The sequence below is a fragment of the Apostichopus japonicus genome, chromosome 8 (genome assembly GCF_037975245.1).
Source record: "Apostichopus japonicus isolate 1M-3 chromosome 8, ASM3797524v1, whole genome shotgun sequence".
NCBI classification, from domain to species: Eukaryota; Metazoa; Echinodermata; class Holothuroidea; order Aspidochirotida; family Stichopodidae; genus Apostichopus; species Apostichopus japonicus.
Window position 1 is genome coordinate 8,836,259 of NC_092568.1, and position 16,830 is coordinate 8,853,088.

General features: G+C 34.6%; 1 protein-coding gene across 3 annotated transcripts in view; it reads left to right on the plus strand.

Moving 5' to 3' along the window:
- LOC139970665 (xanthine dehydrogenase/oxidase-like) overlaps nucleotides 1–16,830 on the plus strand; it is a 37,578-nt gene that overhangs the window by 5,627 nt on the left and 15,121 nt on the right. For 2 of the 3 annotated variants that reach the window (XM_071976541.1, XM_071976543.1), the window contains exons 2-17: nucleotides 1,440–1,497; nucleotides 1,731–1,827; nucleotides 2,587–2,692; nucleotides 3,393–3,581; nucleotides 3,697–3,774; nucleotides 4,013–4,093; nucleotides 4,339–4,489; nucleotides 5,843–6,010; nucleotides 7,342–7,418; nucleotides 8,609–8,705; nucleotides 9,129–9,235; nucleotides 10,220–10,404; nucleotides 12,178–12,343; nucleotides 12,757–12,855; nucleotides 14,828–14,945; nucleotides 16,713–16,764. In XM_071976541.1, coding sequence (XP_071832642.1) covers nucleotides 1,440–1,497; nucleotides 1,731–1,827; nucleotides 2,587–2,692; nucleotides 3,393–3,581; nucleotides 3,697–3,774; nucleotides 4,013–4,093; nucleotides 4,339–4,489; nucleotides 5,843–6,010; nucleotides 7,342–7,418; nucleotides 8,609–8,705; nucleotides 9,129–9,235; nucleotides 10,220–10,404; nucleotides 12,178–12,343; nucleotides 12,757–12,855; nucleotides 14,828–14,945; nucleotides 16,713–16,764 — 1,829 coding nt within the window. The remainder of the gene's footprint in view (nucleotides 1–1,439; nucleotides 1,498–1,730; nucleotides 1,828–2,586; nucleotides 2,693–3,392; nucleotides 3,582–3,696; nucleotides 3,775–4,012; nucleotides 4,094–4,338; nucleotides 4,490–5,842; nucleotides 6,011–7,341; nucleotides 7,419–8,608; nucleotides 8,706–9,128; nucleotides 9,236–10,219; nucleotides 10,405–12,177; nucleotides 12,344–12,756; nucleotides 12,856–14,827; nucleotides 14,946–16,712; nucleotides 16,765–16,830) is intronic. The other variant, XM_071976542.1, reaches the window with a different exon arrangement.

The window sequence follows — 16,830 nt, forward strand, 5'->3', positions numbered from 1 at the left end:
TGGAATTGGTTGTTTTTTCCTCGAAGATATTTTCAATTAGTATTGCAATAAACCCCACCCATATGTTATGTCGCACGCGTATATTGTAAGTAATAGGATGAATGTAATTAACCTGAATAAATAAGTACACAGGAAACGAATGTATACATTAACTATTTATTCCATGTCTTCCTTGGTGAGTACCCATGTAGCAACTGTTCTCATTCATATCTTATATTATATAATAACATAAATGAGACTAAATCACAAGCTGACCCTATTGGTATGTAGGTTGCAGGCATATGACAGGTGATATTATACAGTGAGTAAAAATGGTCATCGCAGGCATATGACAGGTGATATTATAGAGTGAGTACTAATGGTGGATTAGATGAAAACTAATATATCATATCGGTAATAATGAATGGTCGATTAGATAATAACTACTATATCACACCAAAATATTTAAATTCTAAAGACAACATTTGGGGAACTGTATATGTGATTAAGTTTAAATGAGGAATTTGTCGGAAGACGCTCTTCTCATTATCTGCAGAAATCCTAAATTACTCGCCAATTAACGCTCTTGACAGGGAAAAAACTTGGCTTATATCTTAGTTTGCTGTTTTGTGATGAATACATGTAAAAACTCGATGGACATGTCAAAAAAAGTGGGAAACGATGACAAAACACAAAAAAGGTGCTTTTAGTAAAACGTGGTGTAACTTATCTTTACTAATGCTTTGACAGCCCTAGCATATTTTTGTTAATATTTTATTGGATTTTCTTTCCTGCATGGAACCTTAGTTCTGATGACATTAAGCACTCCATTCATTCATTCATTCATGACATAGCAAAGAACATTCAGAGAATGACATACAGTATATGGGCAACCAATACGTAATTCTATTGACCAGAGTTTTTACATGAAAGCATGTTATTATTTGTGAGGGTAGAAGAAATTTAAAAACTGAGAAAGCATATTGAAGAATCATGAAATAACCAGGTCTCATTTATTTAAGATTTCATATTCTCGGTGCTTTACAGATGGGAATTGACAAATCGAGCAAATACAAACTGCTTCCAGATAAACTTTTTAAGTGGTCACTGAAAACTTTTTTAAGTGGTCACTGCAAACAAAGTTTTGCATACATGTACAACACAGACTTTATACTACAGTGGCTCTGCTGGCTCAACCCTTAAATGGGGTTGAAATTAATTAACTTTTCTGCCTTTTGGCTAAGATCATGTGTAGTATCTGTTCCCTTTCGAGGGGAATGGTGATGCACACCCGACGATGATCACACAGTCACATTCCCGATGCAAGGGGACTGGGGTTGAGAGCGGGTCAGTCGTTCGGTAGTTTGGTTTTCGTGCCCAGGTTCTATCCGGGGCGACTTTTTCTTAAAAAGTATTAATTAACTGAGAAGAAATTAAATCTTTGGCTTCATATTTCACAGATTTCAGATCCAGAAGTTGATCCATCGAAGACTCTCTCATCTTATCTTCGGTTGAATTGTATCCTTAAATTTCCGTTATCTCACATTTGAAAGAATGAAAGTCTGGTAAATAATGATTTCAAACACTCACTATATATAAATATGTAGAACCTTTTAAAGTTAGATTGGTGGTTTGCCGTTATTGTATGGTTGTCGTCATACCAGCTCAGTGTACAGAGTAATGCCTTTCATATATGCCATGAATCATGTGTGATGATATCTTTCTTGACGATTATGAAATCTTCTGTTCAGTGGATCTAAAAGGAACAAAAGTAGCCTGCCAGGAAGGAGGATGTGGTGCCTGCACAGTGATGGTATCCTCGGTCAACGTGACGACTGGCAACATTCTGTATCCTTATCATCACATTTTCCTCTTTTTTTTTCAAAAAATAATTTAAGTGCGCAATATGGATCGTATAGCCTTTAATACTAAAAATTATCAAGGCAAAAGGTAAATTATGAAGAAATATCACATTATTTTGTTCAGTCGAGAAATGGTCTTTGGGTGAGATTAATTTGCCAGATTGATAGTTGCATTTTAGTTTTTTAGTTTGGAGAATTTGAATCTAAGCCTGTTTTTATAATAAATAAACACTGTACGCTGAAGATTGTGCAACAGGATGATTCTTTCAGTTATCTATTTATCCAGTTGGTAAAGTCCAATTTTGAATTTCTCAGTGCAATGTTTAGAATACTTCCTTTTTTTTAGTAATCTCTAATTTGCAGACATACTTTGTGCCCATGCTCTCTTAACTTTTAGTAGTCGTTGAAATCCACATATTCCTAACTATTTATCACAAATTTCACTAGGTTTGTTTCTACATCTTTAGCTTTATATGCAGTATACACTCTCTTCTTGTTTGTCTTATAAGTCTTAGTTTTTCTTTGGACAAATATATATATATATATATGGGCAACTGTAAAATTCAGATCTGATTGTCAATACTTAATTATGTGCATCAAAGTTGATGTAATATATAGTCTTCATAGGCTTTTGTTTAACTCATTGGAATATATTAAAGTCAAAGTGGCTTTGAGTATCTGGTTTGCATTGAGTGTATCGTCTGCTTAATATGGTTAAATTCTTAACCTCAAACATAATTGTCAGACATACAGCAGTAAATTCTTGTCTTACGCCTATTTGCAGTGTCTATGGCATGGCTATTACTACAATAGAAGGAATTGGGAGCGTCAAGAAGCTTCATCCCGTACAGGTGAGACAGTGTCAGCTATATATATATACTTGACAGGGAATAATTTATCCAGTATTTCGTCTATAGTATCATGCTATGCAGAATGGTCAAATTGCTATACAAATACAAAAGATGTATATCTGTTTTTGTACACAAGATATCATAGTATTTCATAATAACAAATTTCAGAGACTTCAGAAACTGTTACACAAACTTTGAATGCTAAAACTATTCCCTGCTTGATCAAGAAAATATTGCTTTGTAGGCCTACCTGAGATGCCCTTCACCACATGACAACATTAGCATGGTAGAAAAGTAGCATGCTTCTAGTAACTTACAAGTGTAAACATAGCACGAGAATATTCCCATCAATTTGAAGGCAATACTCTGCCTATTTGCTCTACTAGATTCATTAACACTGCAGTTGCATGAAAAACTAGAATGCAAAACGGGTTGCACTTCAGTGCACTAGACTTCTGCTTGTTAGTAACCAGAACGGGTTGTTACAATAGAATTACAATAAGAATTTATGAAATGCTAAAAGACTCTTTTACTCCTAGATTTTATTTGGAAGGTTTTTATTTTCAAAAAAATGATTTGGTATCAACAGCAAGAGATGTGCAAAGTATGGTTACAAACATAATAAATAAATTGGCTCCCTGCACAGGTTCAATTCAAATGCCTTTGTGTTTATTTTGTTGTTGTTGTTGTTATTGTGCAGGAGAGGATAGCTAAAGCCCATGGATCCCAGTGTGGGTTTTGCACCCCTGGATTTGTCATGTCTATGTACACCTTGCTTCGCAACAACCCAGAGCCCACAATGGAGGAAATCGAGACAGCCATAGAGGGCAACCTCTGTCGATGCACAGGGTATCGACCAATCATAGAAGGCTTCCGGACGTTTACAAAGGTGTGGATTTTCATTTAATCACCGCTTGTATATTACATCTTGTCTTTCAAAAAGATATACTCTCAATTGTTTTCACATTGTGGGAAAACCGTTTTTCTCTGTTCATTCCAATTAGGGAAACTGCGATCAGAGATGTACTGTGGGAAGGTGCTGCCAGGACAATTTGTTGGATAGTCGACAAGACGGTATCAAGGTGAATGATAAATGTGAGGAATTCTTAGGGGGGGGGGCAGTATTTTGAAAAGCAACAATGTCACTAATTGGCTAATATCTACTGCTGCTGATACAGACAGACAACATGAAATGGCTTTACTTCTGTGATGTATGATGAACCATGATAGGTGGAGCAATTCACTCTGCAAAAGTAAATTGTGCTACATCTCCAGGGTAGTAGTTTTCTTTTACCTCTGTTATACCTTGCTTTTTCACAGCTGACGTCGACTTTGTTCAGACCACAGGAGTTTATTCCGTACGATCCTACACAAGACATTATATTCCCGCCAGAACTCATGGTTAGTTATAGACTGTTGTTTGAAATAACGGATTTGTTTGTACCTCTTAATTGTTTTTATTAAATGTCACGTCATTGGCTAGTACCACTTTGCATTTTGTCAATCAGGTTTCATGAAATTAAAGAACCGAAGATCTATGCAATTGACTTTATCTGAGTTTTATAACTACTGCATCCATTGAGCACGTACTTAATTCAGCAAGGACACTCGAAATTCATCGCTTTTTTAAATTTTCCATCTTTCAGATAAACCAAAAAGAACAACAAACAAGTGATGAATGTCTTATCTTTACATCAAGGAGGGTCAAATGGCTCCGGCCTTTGACCCTCAAATCTTTACTGCAAGCAAAAGAGAGACATCCTTCGGCAAAGTTGGTGATTGGAAATACAGATGTTGGTAGGTTTAATTGTCATTCGTTCATTTGCAGGCATAGCTTGCATCGACTAATGTTTTGTGTCACATAGTAGCAGTAATGAATATGCAGTTTAATAATGAATTATCAGTAAGTGAATATGCAATAAATGAATATGCAGTAAAAATAGTAGCAACAAATGTTGGAAAAAGGGTATTTAATAGTTTGGTTTTATTTCCAATTACTCAAGCTGATATGTTGATGATGATGAAAAGTTTCTAGATACAAATTTTAATATCTGTTGATTAATTAGGACAAGGAATATCTTTGGACCCACATGGAGGCATATATGCCATTTTCGCCACTTTTATTCCTTGCAGAATAATAAATCGAAAGTGAAGCTAGGATAAACTTCACAGTTGATATCTAAATCCACATGAGTGTACCTATCCTACTGGTAATAATTAGTATTAAAAACATGTATAATTTTTGTGGAGTCTATATATTAAATACTTCTTCTATTTATTTAAAATGTAGCATAGAATAACCAGTAGCCTGTTGGTTTTGTGGTTTCTCTTGCTTGCGATCCTCAGAGGGGAAGGACAAGAAATTACCATTTGTTGTTGTTGTTGTTACTGTGAATACCTACCTGCATATCTACCTACATACCTGGCACCTGGTTCAGTTCGAGGTCACCTATTATGAAATTAATGACCTCACCTTGGCTGGTTTTCTTGCAATCAGTTGCCTCGATTTTACAATTTCCGTTGCAAAACAGACCAGCAGCTGTCAAATTTCTTTCTTTCTTTTCAGCCAATTTTTGTTACCATTTATACTTTCGTACTCTTCACAGATCAATTAACAACTTAAACCCTTTTTTTTTGTCATAATTTTTTTCAATCATACGTCCTTGCCACCAAAAAATTGATTGATAGCACTTGTGTAACTTGATGTGAAACAAACACTTTAAATTTAAAAAAAAAATACTTCTTTGAAGAGAGGAAGTATTCACATCAAAAAAATTTTTTGAACACTTTGCAAATGGTACCATGGGTAGTTGTAACTTTCTCATGAGTAAGACTATAAGTCATGGGGTAAGAAAACCTCCACTATTAATCTCACTTGTCTTTAATACCTACCATCGCCATGGAGTGGGTGGATTTGGTGATTAGGGGGTGGGGGGTGGGAGGGGGATGATGGAGGCGGGCTCAGATTTAGTGTATAGTTCAACAAGATTTCATCACAGTCTTGTCGAGTTCTACTTAATGGAGATAACATAACAGAACACAAATTGAGTCTAATCATTTCTTGAAATTAATCTTCAACAGGATATATTTTCATGTCTTAAAGAATAAGACAAACGTAACCCACTTAACGTTTTCTTTTATCGACAAAAGGTGTGGAGGTAAAATATTCGGATAAATTTTATCCGATCGTCATCCACGCAAAGCACATCCCCGAGATGAATCAGCTGAAATCTGTGTCAGATGGAATCTTCATCGGATCTGCGATCACCGTCACGAAGCTCACCAAGTTCATCGACGAACAAATGTCGTGCTTGAATGGTAGGTATACAGGTTTCTGGAACTGCTGCTACAGATTTCTCATATAAAGTTACTAGCACAGTTGATGCTCTGCTGTTTTATATGAGTTTCATAATTTTTTTAATAATGCTATTTTGATATTGCACTTTTGAAAATGTAGGTCACTAACTTGACTAGTCAACTGTCAAATTTTCAAATAATGATAGTTTCAGGTAAAGTTTTCCAAAAAAAATCTAGGGTGCTGTTGATACATGTAAATATATTATTACTATAAATACAGTCTGTGTGATGAAATGTTTAAGACTAAATTTGGAATTCATTAATAATTCTCAGAGATTAACCTTAATTTGATGAAAATATCTTGGAGGGTTTTTCATTTTGGTTTGATCCATCGCCATCTTGTTTTGAGTAGTACTAAAATAAAGGCTTGGTAAATTAATGACCATTCTCACATAGCTGATTTTTTTAAGTGCTTTTTCCTCTCCAGAAACCCTCAAGTACATTTGCATATTGAAGTGCCAAAAAAAAAGTAACACAAGTGTGAAAAAAATCATCTCTTCGTGACTGTCATGCAGGCAGTTAGTAGTTGAAAAAAGTTGAACAAATAGATACAAATAATATTTCACTGGGACATATTACAGCAATATCTAAGAAAGTTAAAGTTATGATTATTTGTGTTCAAGGTCAACTTGAATATGGATGTTGCCGGTACATTTCAACTTTGGGTGGTCTATTCGTTTGTATTTACCTGCATTATACCTCGAAAAATCAAATTTCAAGGTTGTTTAAGCAACATCACGATTTTTGATGGTGGACTGAGCTTCAAATCACGTCATACTTACTGGTTACTGTTACCGCCTCACCTGGCTTTAAATTGATCTACCGTTGGAACAAACGCAGAGAAAATATAAGAACACCTCTCGAGACATATAGTCTTTCTTCCATAGACGTATATTGACTTCTTAATTTTGGTAACGTTAGAGGCGAAGAATGGTCGGGCCATAAAATGAAATGGATGCAAGAAGAAAAGGTCTGTATAAGGCAAAACCTACATAGGAAAAAAAAAACTGCCTGAAACATAATGGCTCCCTGCTTTTATATGAACTAAAGAGAGGAACAAGCACGGCAACATATGATTGCATAATCGTAATGACTGGCTATGCATGCACAATGTAAACTTATTCTGAATTTCATGTGTATGATAAAGGAATAAACTCTTTTACAAGACTAGGCTACTGTTAGTAATACTCGCATTAAAGTGTCTCATTTTGGCAAGCTCCTCTAAAGAGCTCAATGCGGATATGTTTTTTCAACTTCCTTTTAATTTTGTTCTCTCCTTATTATCTTTCTAGATTCCAAGGCTACAGTCCTGCAGGCTATCAAGGAGATGTTGAGTTGGTTTGCTGGTATGCAAATTCGCAATGTGGCTGTGAGTAATTAGTAATAAGTAATAAGTATTAGTAATTAGTCGACAGACTTATATACACAATGGCTGAGCATTATCATTTGTTGACGTTTTAAAGCAGTTTGCTTTTTAAGAAAACATTTAGTTGATTTTGATAAAAATTTCCATTTGCAACTTGATGATATAATCCTAATAAAAGTGTTGGTTATTAAATTGACTATAGTTGTCAAGCTGTTATGCATGCTGATGGGTGTCTAGGTGAAGAAAACTTAGCCCCTCACCCCCCCCTTTCTAGAATTGACTCAATTATTACTTGTGTAGGCTAAATGTTTAATGTGGTGGAAGAAATATAGAATGTTAACCTTAGTTTGAGCAATTGCAATCTTCTTTTGAGAAACACTTTATTTTAAGGGTTTTGTTTGAAAGGTTAGACCAAATGAGCAGAGGACTGCTTGGAAAGTTGTGTTGCTTTATCTCAGTGTTCTCCAATCCAGAGACAAATTTTTAATTAATCTATATGCTCTATTGTCTTATATACCCTTCACTGCTAATCACTTGAGCGAGCAACGATACAGTGAGTAAGCATTGACAGATATTAATTAAAAGTGTAAAACTGAAAAACAACGAACAAATACAACTTGAAAAACAACAAACAATGTACAAGTTAACTGTGTGCTGAATGATAGCCTTTCTGTGAGTATAAATCTCTGATAACTCTGCTGTGACCGCAATAACATTCATTTAACTTTAATACCGATTACTTAATATATTTTGACTTTGACTGTGAAATATATAAAATGCCATTTAATCATGGTGAGATATTTGCTGGAAGAAGCCTTGTACATAATACGTCAAGTGTTGTTTCAATGAAAGGATGCAGTGAAAGAAGAGCAGAAACGAAATAAAAAATTTAAAAACTTATAAAAGTGGCTGGACTACTTAGTTTAGTGGATATACCATCATGACCCATGACCCAAAATGAAAGTATAATCTGTGACAGTGATGATATGGAACTTATAATAACTTATATACATATTTACATTTATGACTTCATCGATGAGAAATCACATAAGTGTTATTTATTTATGCTTTTGTTTTTGGTCCATCTTCAGTTTTTGTTTTGGGATGATGAATTTTGTATTTATACAAGAGAACTTTTAGCTCATGACATAAAACCAAAAGTTCACAATGTTACGTAACTCTCTGTTTTGTAGTCTGTTGGTGGTAACATCATGTCAGCCAGTCCCGTGTCTGACCTCACCACACTCTTCATGGCATCGGGAGCCACTTTGCATGTCGCTTCCATCAAAGGTAAAATTCATATTTTTAATAGAATTAGTATAGGAAAAAAGAGTTTTTTTGGAATGTGATGCTGAACCTATTAAGGGAAGACATTTCACTAAAAGAAACAGGATCTATATAAAGAATGATTGCTTGATGTTAAATCTGGACACTGGCATGTGTAGTAGGTAGAAATAACATTGTAAGTCTTCTACACATGTAAAAATACAATTTTGCATTATTTTTTATCAAAATATACTTTTTCCATATTTTTGATAGCTATCAAAGTCACAGAATTGTTCTGTTTGTTTATATTTTCATTTATGCTTGTCTGATAATAATCTGATTGAACAAAAACCAATACTACTGTTTAATAAAAATGTATGATATTATGAACCAAGTGTTTCTCATTCCAACTTGTTTAATAATCCCAACGTTTATCTGAATTACTAGGAAGCCGAACTTTAGCGTTGGATGACAAATTTCTTATCGGACAGAGGAAGACAGCTGTTCGTCCAAATGAAGTCTTGATCGGAGTTCAGGTTCCTTTTACAAAGAAGGTATTACCTCACCGATTGTAAATCGATTGTTTCTAGAACAATTATATTCTACACTGGTTTGTTTGCTGTTGTTCAACAAATAAACATGGATTAGGTCAGAGCTTCTCAACCTTTTCCATTACTTGCACCCCGTTTTCACCCCCTTATTCAAGTATTGATAATAGCTCTGTGCATTATTTTTGCTGCTTATGCTTATATCTTTGCACCCTGAAGAGTTCTCACGCAGGTTTATATAGCAAATTTAGATTTATGCAAATTATGATTTCCAAAGTTTACAGCTTATGTTATTGCATGACAAATGTGAATAGGGTTCTATGGTATCATTTTTTCAAAGTTTCCATCATATAATAGCAGATGGCTTGTACTATCATTGTATTTACCAATATATTCACCACGGCAATGATCTAGATTAGGTGAAAGTTTAGAAAAACACCCCCTCTTCCACTGTTGAATATTTTCTGTTTCACACAGGAATCTGTAAAATGCCTTGACTCACCTTTAGTCCTGTTTTTCAAAAACCATCCGTACAATTTTCATCCCCTTCAACTTCCAAGCATAAATAATAAAGATTTTGACTGAAAACTATCCATAAATGTCACTTCATGTGAGACAATTTATGGTTTTTTCTTCTCGACAATGGTTGACTTGTCAAGCAGATGTACACTACTCTAAATTGTGGTATGCTACCTGAGTGTATAGGCTTTCTATACCTTGGGATTCACTTGACTAATATCATATACTGAACAACACCCAAGTAAATGTTTCTAATTATTAATAGGATACGTAGTAATAAACGTCTTTGTTTCTGAAACCAGCTGGCATTTTAGGCTATTATAATTGTAATAAAATGATTTTTTTTTGCCCAGAAATAAACACAGGTATAAAACCATCTATTAAGTGGATTTCAAAAGAAATAGATAAAAAGAACTACTATTTCATTTTTATCCAAAATTCAGCTTTGGTGTTTTTCTTTCCTTCCGACAGAATGAATTTTTCTACAGTTTCAAGCAATCGAGAAGGAAGGAAGATCCCGTAGCAGTCGTCAAGGCAGGTATGATGGTGGCTTTCAAAGAGAATACCAACGTCGTATCGGCAATAAGAGTCGCCTTCGCTGGCGTGGCAGAGACCGTCAAGCTGGCTGAAAGGACTATGTCAGAGTTAGTAGGAAAGTGAGTGACATTCCAAGTCAGTAAAGTGGTCCAAATAATAGAAATGAAAGAACAAACTATTAATGGGATATATTTGCTTCATGTGCTTTGAATTGTCTCCGGAAAACACAATTTGCTAATTAAAGTTTATGTTTGGAAAATAACTCAAATTCCATTAAGTGACTTGTGAAATATATTTTATGAATACTGCAACTGTTCTTCTTGCCCAATCAGCAGCAATTATGTGGTAACTGGCTTTTCCACGTACACACAATAAAACACACAAAAAACACAACAACAACCTTTCCATGCTGAATATACAAAGTAGGCTATATGCTAGATGCATCTGATATGATAACAGATTTTGATAAATTCAGCTTCTTGAGGCTCCCCAAGGAGTGGGGAGGGGGGAGGGGGAATGGGCTGTGATGCAGACATTTCTTTAGGAGACTTGCAAAGTAATAGGGTCTTGGAAAGTTGAAGGGTTTCCATTAAACATTTTACTAAATTTCTATATGCTGCCATGAAAGTTGGAACGACTCTGAGGGTACTGTCTCGAGTAAAGGAAACCAACCATGGTAGGGTAGATGTTACCGGTCATTCTTCCTATGTCTATGGGTCTGTGAAAATGTTTCTATTGCCCTTCTTCTCAATATTTCAAATAGGCATTGAACATAAAGTCCAAAAAATTAAAAACAAATTACATTTTGTGTTCAAGTATGTTTCTTTGGTGAGTGGTTTTGTTATTTCTGTTGTTTTCTAACCATATGGAAACTTTGACTCTATAAACGGCCTGTTGTCAGAGAATTAAATGCTGTTGTATACGCACAGTAAGCTTTTGGGTTTTCACTCTCCGAAATTGCTGTGAGAGCACTGCACACTGTACTGTGTTCAGATTAGCCGTGTAAAGGAGGACTTCACACATTTCTTACAATGCTTTTGATTTGCTGGTGAAAAGTACGATCCTTATAATTAACCAATCAAGTCAAATTTTATATCACTGGAGAAAAGATTCAACAAACTTTTCTTTTGCATAGGAATGAAATCATGCAATCACACTCTCAGCAGGCACAATGTAAGCATTGAGAGATAGGGACATTTTGAAGAGGTTCACTGCTTTCTGAAGTGGTGTTTACTTTTTCAGATTCAATAGTACGGGGTTTAGTTCATATGTATGCTAAATAACGATGCATCATTGTAAAGAGGTTACAATATTCTTCAAAATGACATAAGAAAGAGTTTTCTGAGTGCTATACTCAGAAAGTTATGAAAAGAGTTAGCGCGAAATGTGCTTATATTGTTGCGATATTTGCTGTGTAACAGGGTGTTTTGTGCCCAGTTCCGCAAGGATTCCATATATTTGTTCAAGCATGTTTATGTGGTGAGTGGTGTAGTTATTTCTATTGTTTTTAAGATGTGCTCAAATTAAGCTCATTTCCAGTTTAATGTTCTATTCGTGTACTGGAGAATCATTGCTTCCTTGCATGCAGACTTAACGTTACACTTAAATGCTTGACTGATGGTGTGAATCTGAATCTGGCTGTCATGACGTATACCTTTTCTCAACAAGTGTTGTGTCCGGTCGCTTTATCTTAATATTGCTATAATGGTTGATTATGTTTTGGTTCATTGCGGTTGATTATTAATATTTATTTGTTGTTATAAAATTGTAAAAAAAAAAAAATGACAGTGAATGTTATTACTACAAAGAGTTTATATTATCAAGTCATGAACTGGTTAAGAATCATACATTTCCCATAAAAATCATCTCTTTATAATTCTCTGTCTTCTTAGAGCCTGGACTGATGATCTGTTGACATTGGCTAATAAGAAACTCTTAGAAGATTACCCTTTGACCCCCGAAGCTGCTGGTGGCATGACAAAATACAGACACTCATTGGTCCTTGGATTCTTCTTCAAATTTTATTTGCGGGTTTTGATGAGTCTGAACAATACGAAGGTGTGTTTTCAAATATTCAAGCGATTTTTTGACATAAATTTTGATAGTACACTCTTTTAAATGTAGTTTTTGTTATTATTTGCCTCAGTAACAGCAAACATATATAAAATATTGTAACACATGTCAGATTGGACAGTGTTTTCACAGTCATAGAAAACCTGGAAAAAGTCACAGAAAAGAGTAAAAATGTCAAAAGTCATGGAAAAGTCTGGAAAAAGGTAAGATTCTTTAAAATTGCTTCTACCCGATTCTTCATCCTCCTGCAAATTCTGTCCAAAATGTTTCGACGACAAAGCTCATGGAATTCCTTAAAGTTGTCATGGAGCTATATATATATTCAAGAACCCTGTTTGAGAGATATTTGTAATTTTTCATGTTCTTGTTGTTCTTATCCTCTTTATTGACTATTTTAGTTACAGATTATGTCCGAAATACAGCCAATTCCTGAAACATGGCACTCTGCTGTTGATGGCTTATCCAAACGTTCTTACAAGAGCACACAACTCTTTCAGGTTTGTACCCTTTTCATAAACAATGAGAAGGCCTGTTGGTTCATCTTTACCTAAACCAATAACTAAATATCAGATGGAGTCATTTATCATTCATCTTGTCTTTGTTTAAAGTCTTGCATTTGCTTCAAAATATCTTGTCTATTCTGAGTTTTGCACTTAAGATTTCCCAAAAAATAGAATCCTGAAAAAAAGTAGGTGACTGCATCATGATGAATATTTTCTACCTTTTTTTACTTATCTGAGCCATTTAATATTCTGATGGTGCAGTTTAAGTCAGTTAATTGTTTTATCCGAGATTTCATAGTCATATCTGAGAGCCATTCTTTATTTGTCAGTGTAGTTAGTTTGGTAATTCTTTCATTTAAAAACTATGCAGTGTTTAGTTCAATAGTTCTGCAATCTCAATTATTAGTTTTATTTGTTTGTCTTTGAGGGTTAATATGGTTGCCTGAATATATAACGTATTTTGACTGGCTAAATCTCCCCTTAGTCCAATAAGTGGGTCACAAGTGGTCTGTAATTATGGCGGGCCATCAGTCTCAAATCATGGGAGATCAACTTATACCGATTTAAATCGACATATACCAGTTTCCTTCGACTTATACCAGTTTCCAGCAGCTTAAATTGACTTCTACCAATTTAAATCGACATATACCAGTTTCATTCTACATATCATCGATTTAAATTGACATTTACCAGTTTTATTCAACATATCATCGATTTAAATCGACATATACCAATTTAATTCGACTTATACCAGTTTAAATCGACATATTTAAATCGACATATACCAATTTAAATCGATGATGAGTAAAATAAATCGGTATATGTAAATTTAAATCGACATCTACCAGTTTAAATCGATGATATGTCGAATTAAATCGGTAGACGTCAATTTCCTTGGACTTATACCAGTTTCTAGTAACTCAAATTGACATTTACCTATTTAAATCGACATATCATCGATTTAGCTCATTAACATATTCCAAATCCTGATTTCAGTGATGATTGACATGTGGAGATACATCACGTGTAGTCACTTGGCTTGTCTATACTCAAACACGTGGAGCTACAGTATAGGAATACACATGCAACTGCATAGGCCTACAGTATGTACACAGATGCAATTACCTACTCCAGTTACACCATTAACAAAGATGATATTGTTCTGCAGTGAGGCCTACTGTAAGGTTACGTTTTACTGTAGCTAAATTTATACCAAGGGGGGATTAACAATCACAGTATTCAAGCTCAAATCATGCATTCCACTGTGCACGTGTGTATTTTCAATTATTCGCGCGCCTTGTCAGGTGACTACACGTGATGTATCTCCACATGTCAATCATCACCGAAATCGGGATTTGGAATATGTTAATGAGCTAAATCGATGATATGTCGATTTAAATAGGTATATGTCAATTTGAGTTGCTAGAAACTGGTATAAGTCCACGGAAATTAACTTCTACCGATGTAATTCGACATATCATCGATTTAAACTGGTAGATGTCAATTTAAATTGACATATACCAATTTATTTTACTTATCATCGAATTAAACTGGTATATGTCGATTTAAATCGATGATATGTAGATTTAAACTGGTATATGTCGATTTATTAAAATCGGTATAAGTCGATCTCCCACGATTTGAGTCTGATGGCCCGCCATACTGTGATATGTCATCAGGTTCGATGTGCTTCAGAAACTTTACTCACGCTACTAAAATATTCTTTTCGATTTATTCTTGCAACCTGATACATCTGGAATGTTTTCTGCTGTTGCCAGATGCAATTTTCGAAATATTACCAAATTTAAAAATCAAAATTGTAAATTTTTGATACAAAATGCTGCAAGGATGTGGTTTGTGATCTAAACATTCATAAAAATATGACTATTGCAATCAGGTTCAGCCAGCAGCAGATCCCTTGAAGTGAATTCTCTAGAAATATCTAATACATTGTATAATTTTACAGGAGGTGCCATCCTCTCAAAGTAATATGGATCCTGTTGGGAGACCTATAGTGACCATTTCATCTATTCAACAAGCTACAGGAGAGGCTAGATATTTGGATGATATTCCTGAAGTTAAAGGTAAAATGTCCACTTGTTTTTGGTTTGACAGGGAATGGAATTAGGGCTCCGATATGAAGTCCGGTTGGTCTGAAATATTGCATCAAAAAATGCAGACGTTTCTATGACGACGATATGCGACGGCGAGTAATAGTAAATGAATATCTGTGAATGCATTTCATTTTTCATATCATATTTTTGAACTTCCCTTATGAATGATGATAAACCATGAAAAACACCTACTGAGCACTTCAAATTAAATAATGTTTGCATGGTTCTTATAAAAGTAAACTTTTAAATGAATATAATCACACACAGAGTGTATAGCAATGGTCAGTTCAGGCAGTTCATGTAACTAAGGCCTATTAAGTCCAGAGCCCTCGCGGGTTTTTCAGGTCTTTTTTTTGCATGAATGGTTGAATTTTTCTTATGTATTATGGGTAGGCATACCGGAGCTTGCATTAATTCAGATCATAGTAGATGTGAATACAGGGTTGAACAGGCCATGGTTTGTCATTTTATCCCCTCACACTTAATCAGGACTGCACTAAATAGCACCATTTTGCAGCCTCCATACCCCCTAATTATCTCATAAGAGAGGGACACCCGTCCTTCCTTATACATGACAGCCCAAAAATAGAAATTGAAATTGGCCTGGTGTCAAGTCCAGGTTAGATGAAGTGAGAGTGAGATCTTATTCTTGAACAGGGGGCCCTGAAGCCCGAAACTACCTTGATCACACACGCACACGCATATGTATGTCATAATATGTCCAAAAAAGAATCATTTTTTCAATGTCACAAAAGATATATTAGTTACAGCTCGGTTCACATACATAACCTGGTGGGATATTACTATTCTTCACATCGCATGACATATAAACTTGCTTGAAACAAACCACCGAAGAAATGACACTGTTCCAGATTATTGTAAAATACAGTCCACTTTCCTTTCACTTTTAAACGGCACTTTGAACCTTGAAGTATTGCGTGTATGTATGCCAGGCATGATCGATCATCCATACAAGACAATAAATACTGAAGGCCACTTTCGTTAACCTTGGTTGGTACGAAGTTGTAAAAATCATTGGACTTTTAATGGAATAATATCAAGTGGAAGAGGGTGTCACATGTAAATGTACGGAAATATCGTAGATGTAAAATAATATAGCTGGAATCAGAATTGAGCAGGTTAAACAATATATTTATTTTAGAAGAAATTAAAATCCTCAGTAATTATTGATTTTTATACCCTCTATTAAAGTTACTGTAATTTCAAATTATTTCGAAGTCAAAATATTCAGGTTCAGTTTCTAAATGTTGAGTCTTAAATTAAAAAATTATAGACAAACGTCAAACTTTCAAGATTTATAATCAAAGTTTTGAAATTAGAAATACAGAGGGATGTATTTAGTTTGTTACTTTGTATACTATGAAGGAACATCTATTTGCAATATGGTGGTTTAGTAAGAACTATGAAAAATGAAAGGGAGAAAATCTCGAAAAAAAATACAATTTTTACTTTTTCAACAGTGTTGTCATATTTGGAAAATTTAAAAATTAATGTAAGTCAAAATTTCTAGATTTAGCAAATAGCATACAAATTTTGAAATTGAAATCCAAAATGTCTAGTTCAAAACTAAAAATTGTGAATTTTACAGTTATGTACAGAGAATTTGACTTTTTGAAGCCCAAGGATTTTATTTGTCCATGTTTCTAATAAACCACCACACTCGTAATGTTTGTAAATGCTGATATTCATCGTAATGTTCTGTTATATTCTATTCAGGTACCTTGTATTTAGCTCTGGTTCAAAGCAGGTCTCCTCATGGAATCATCAGGTATGTAGGACAAAAATGATTTAGAAAGATAGATTTTTTCTTCTCAAACTATTTGGACTAAAATAA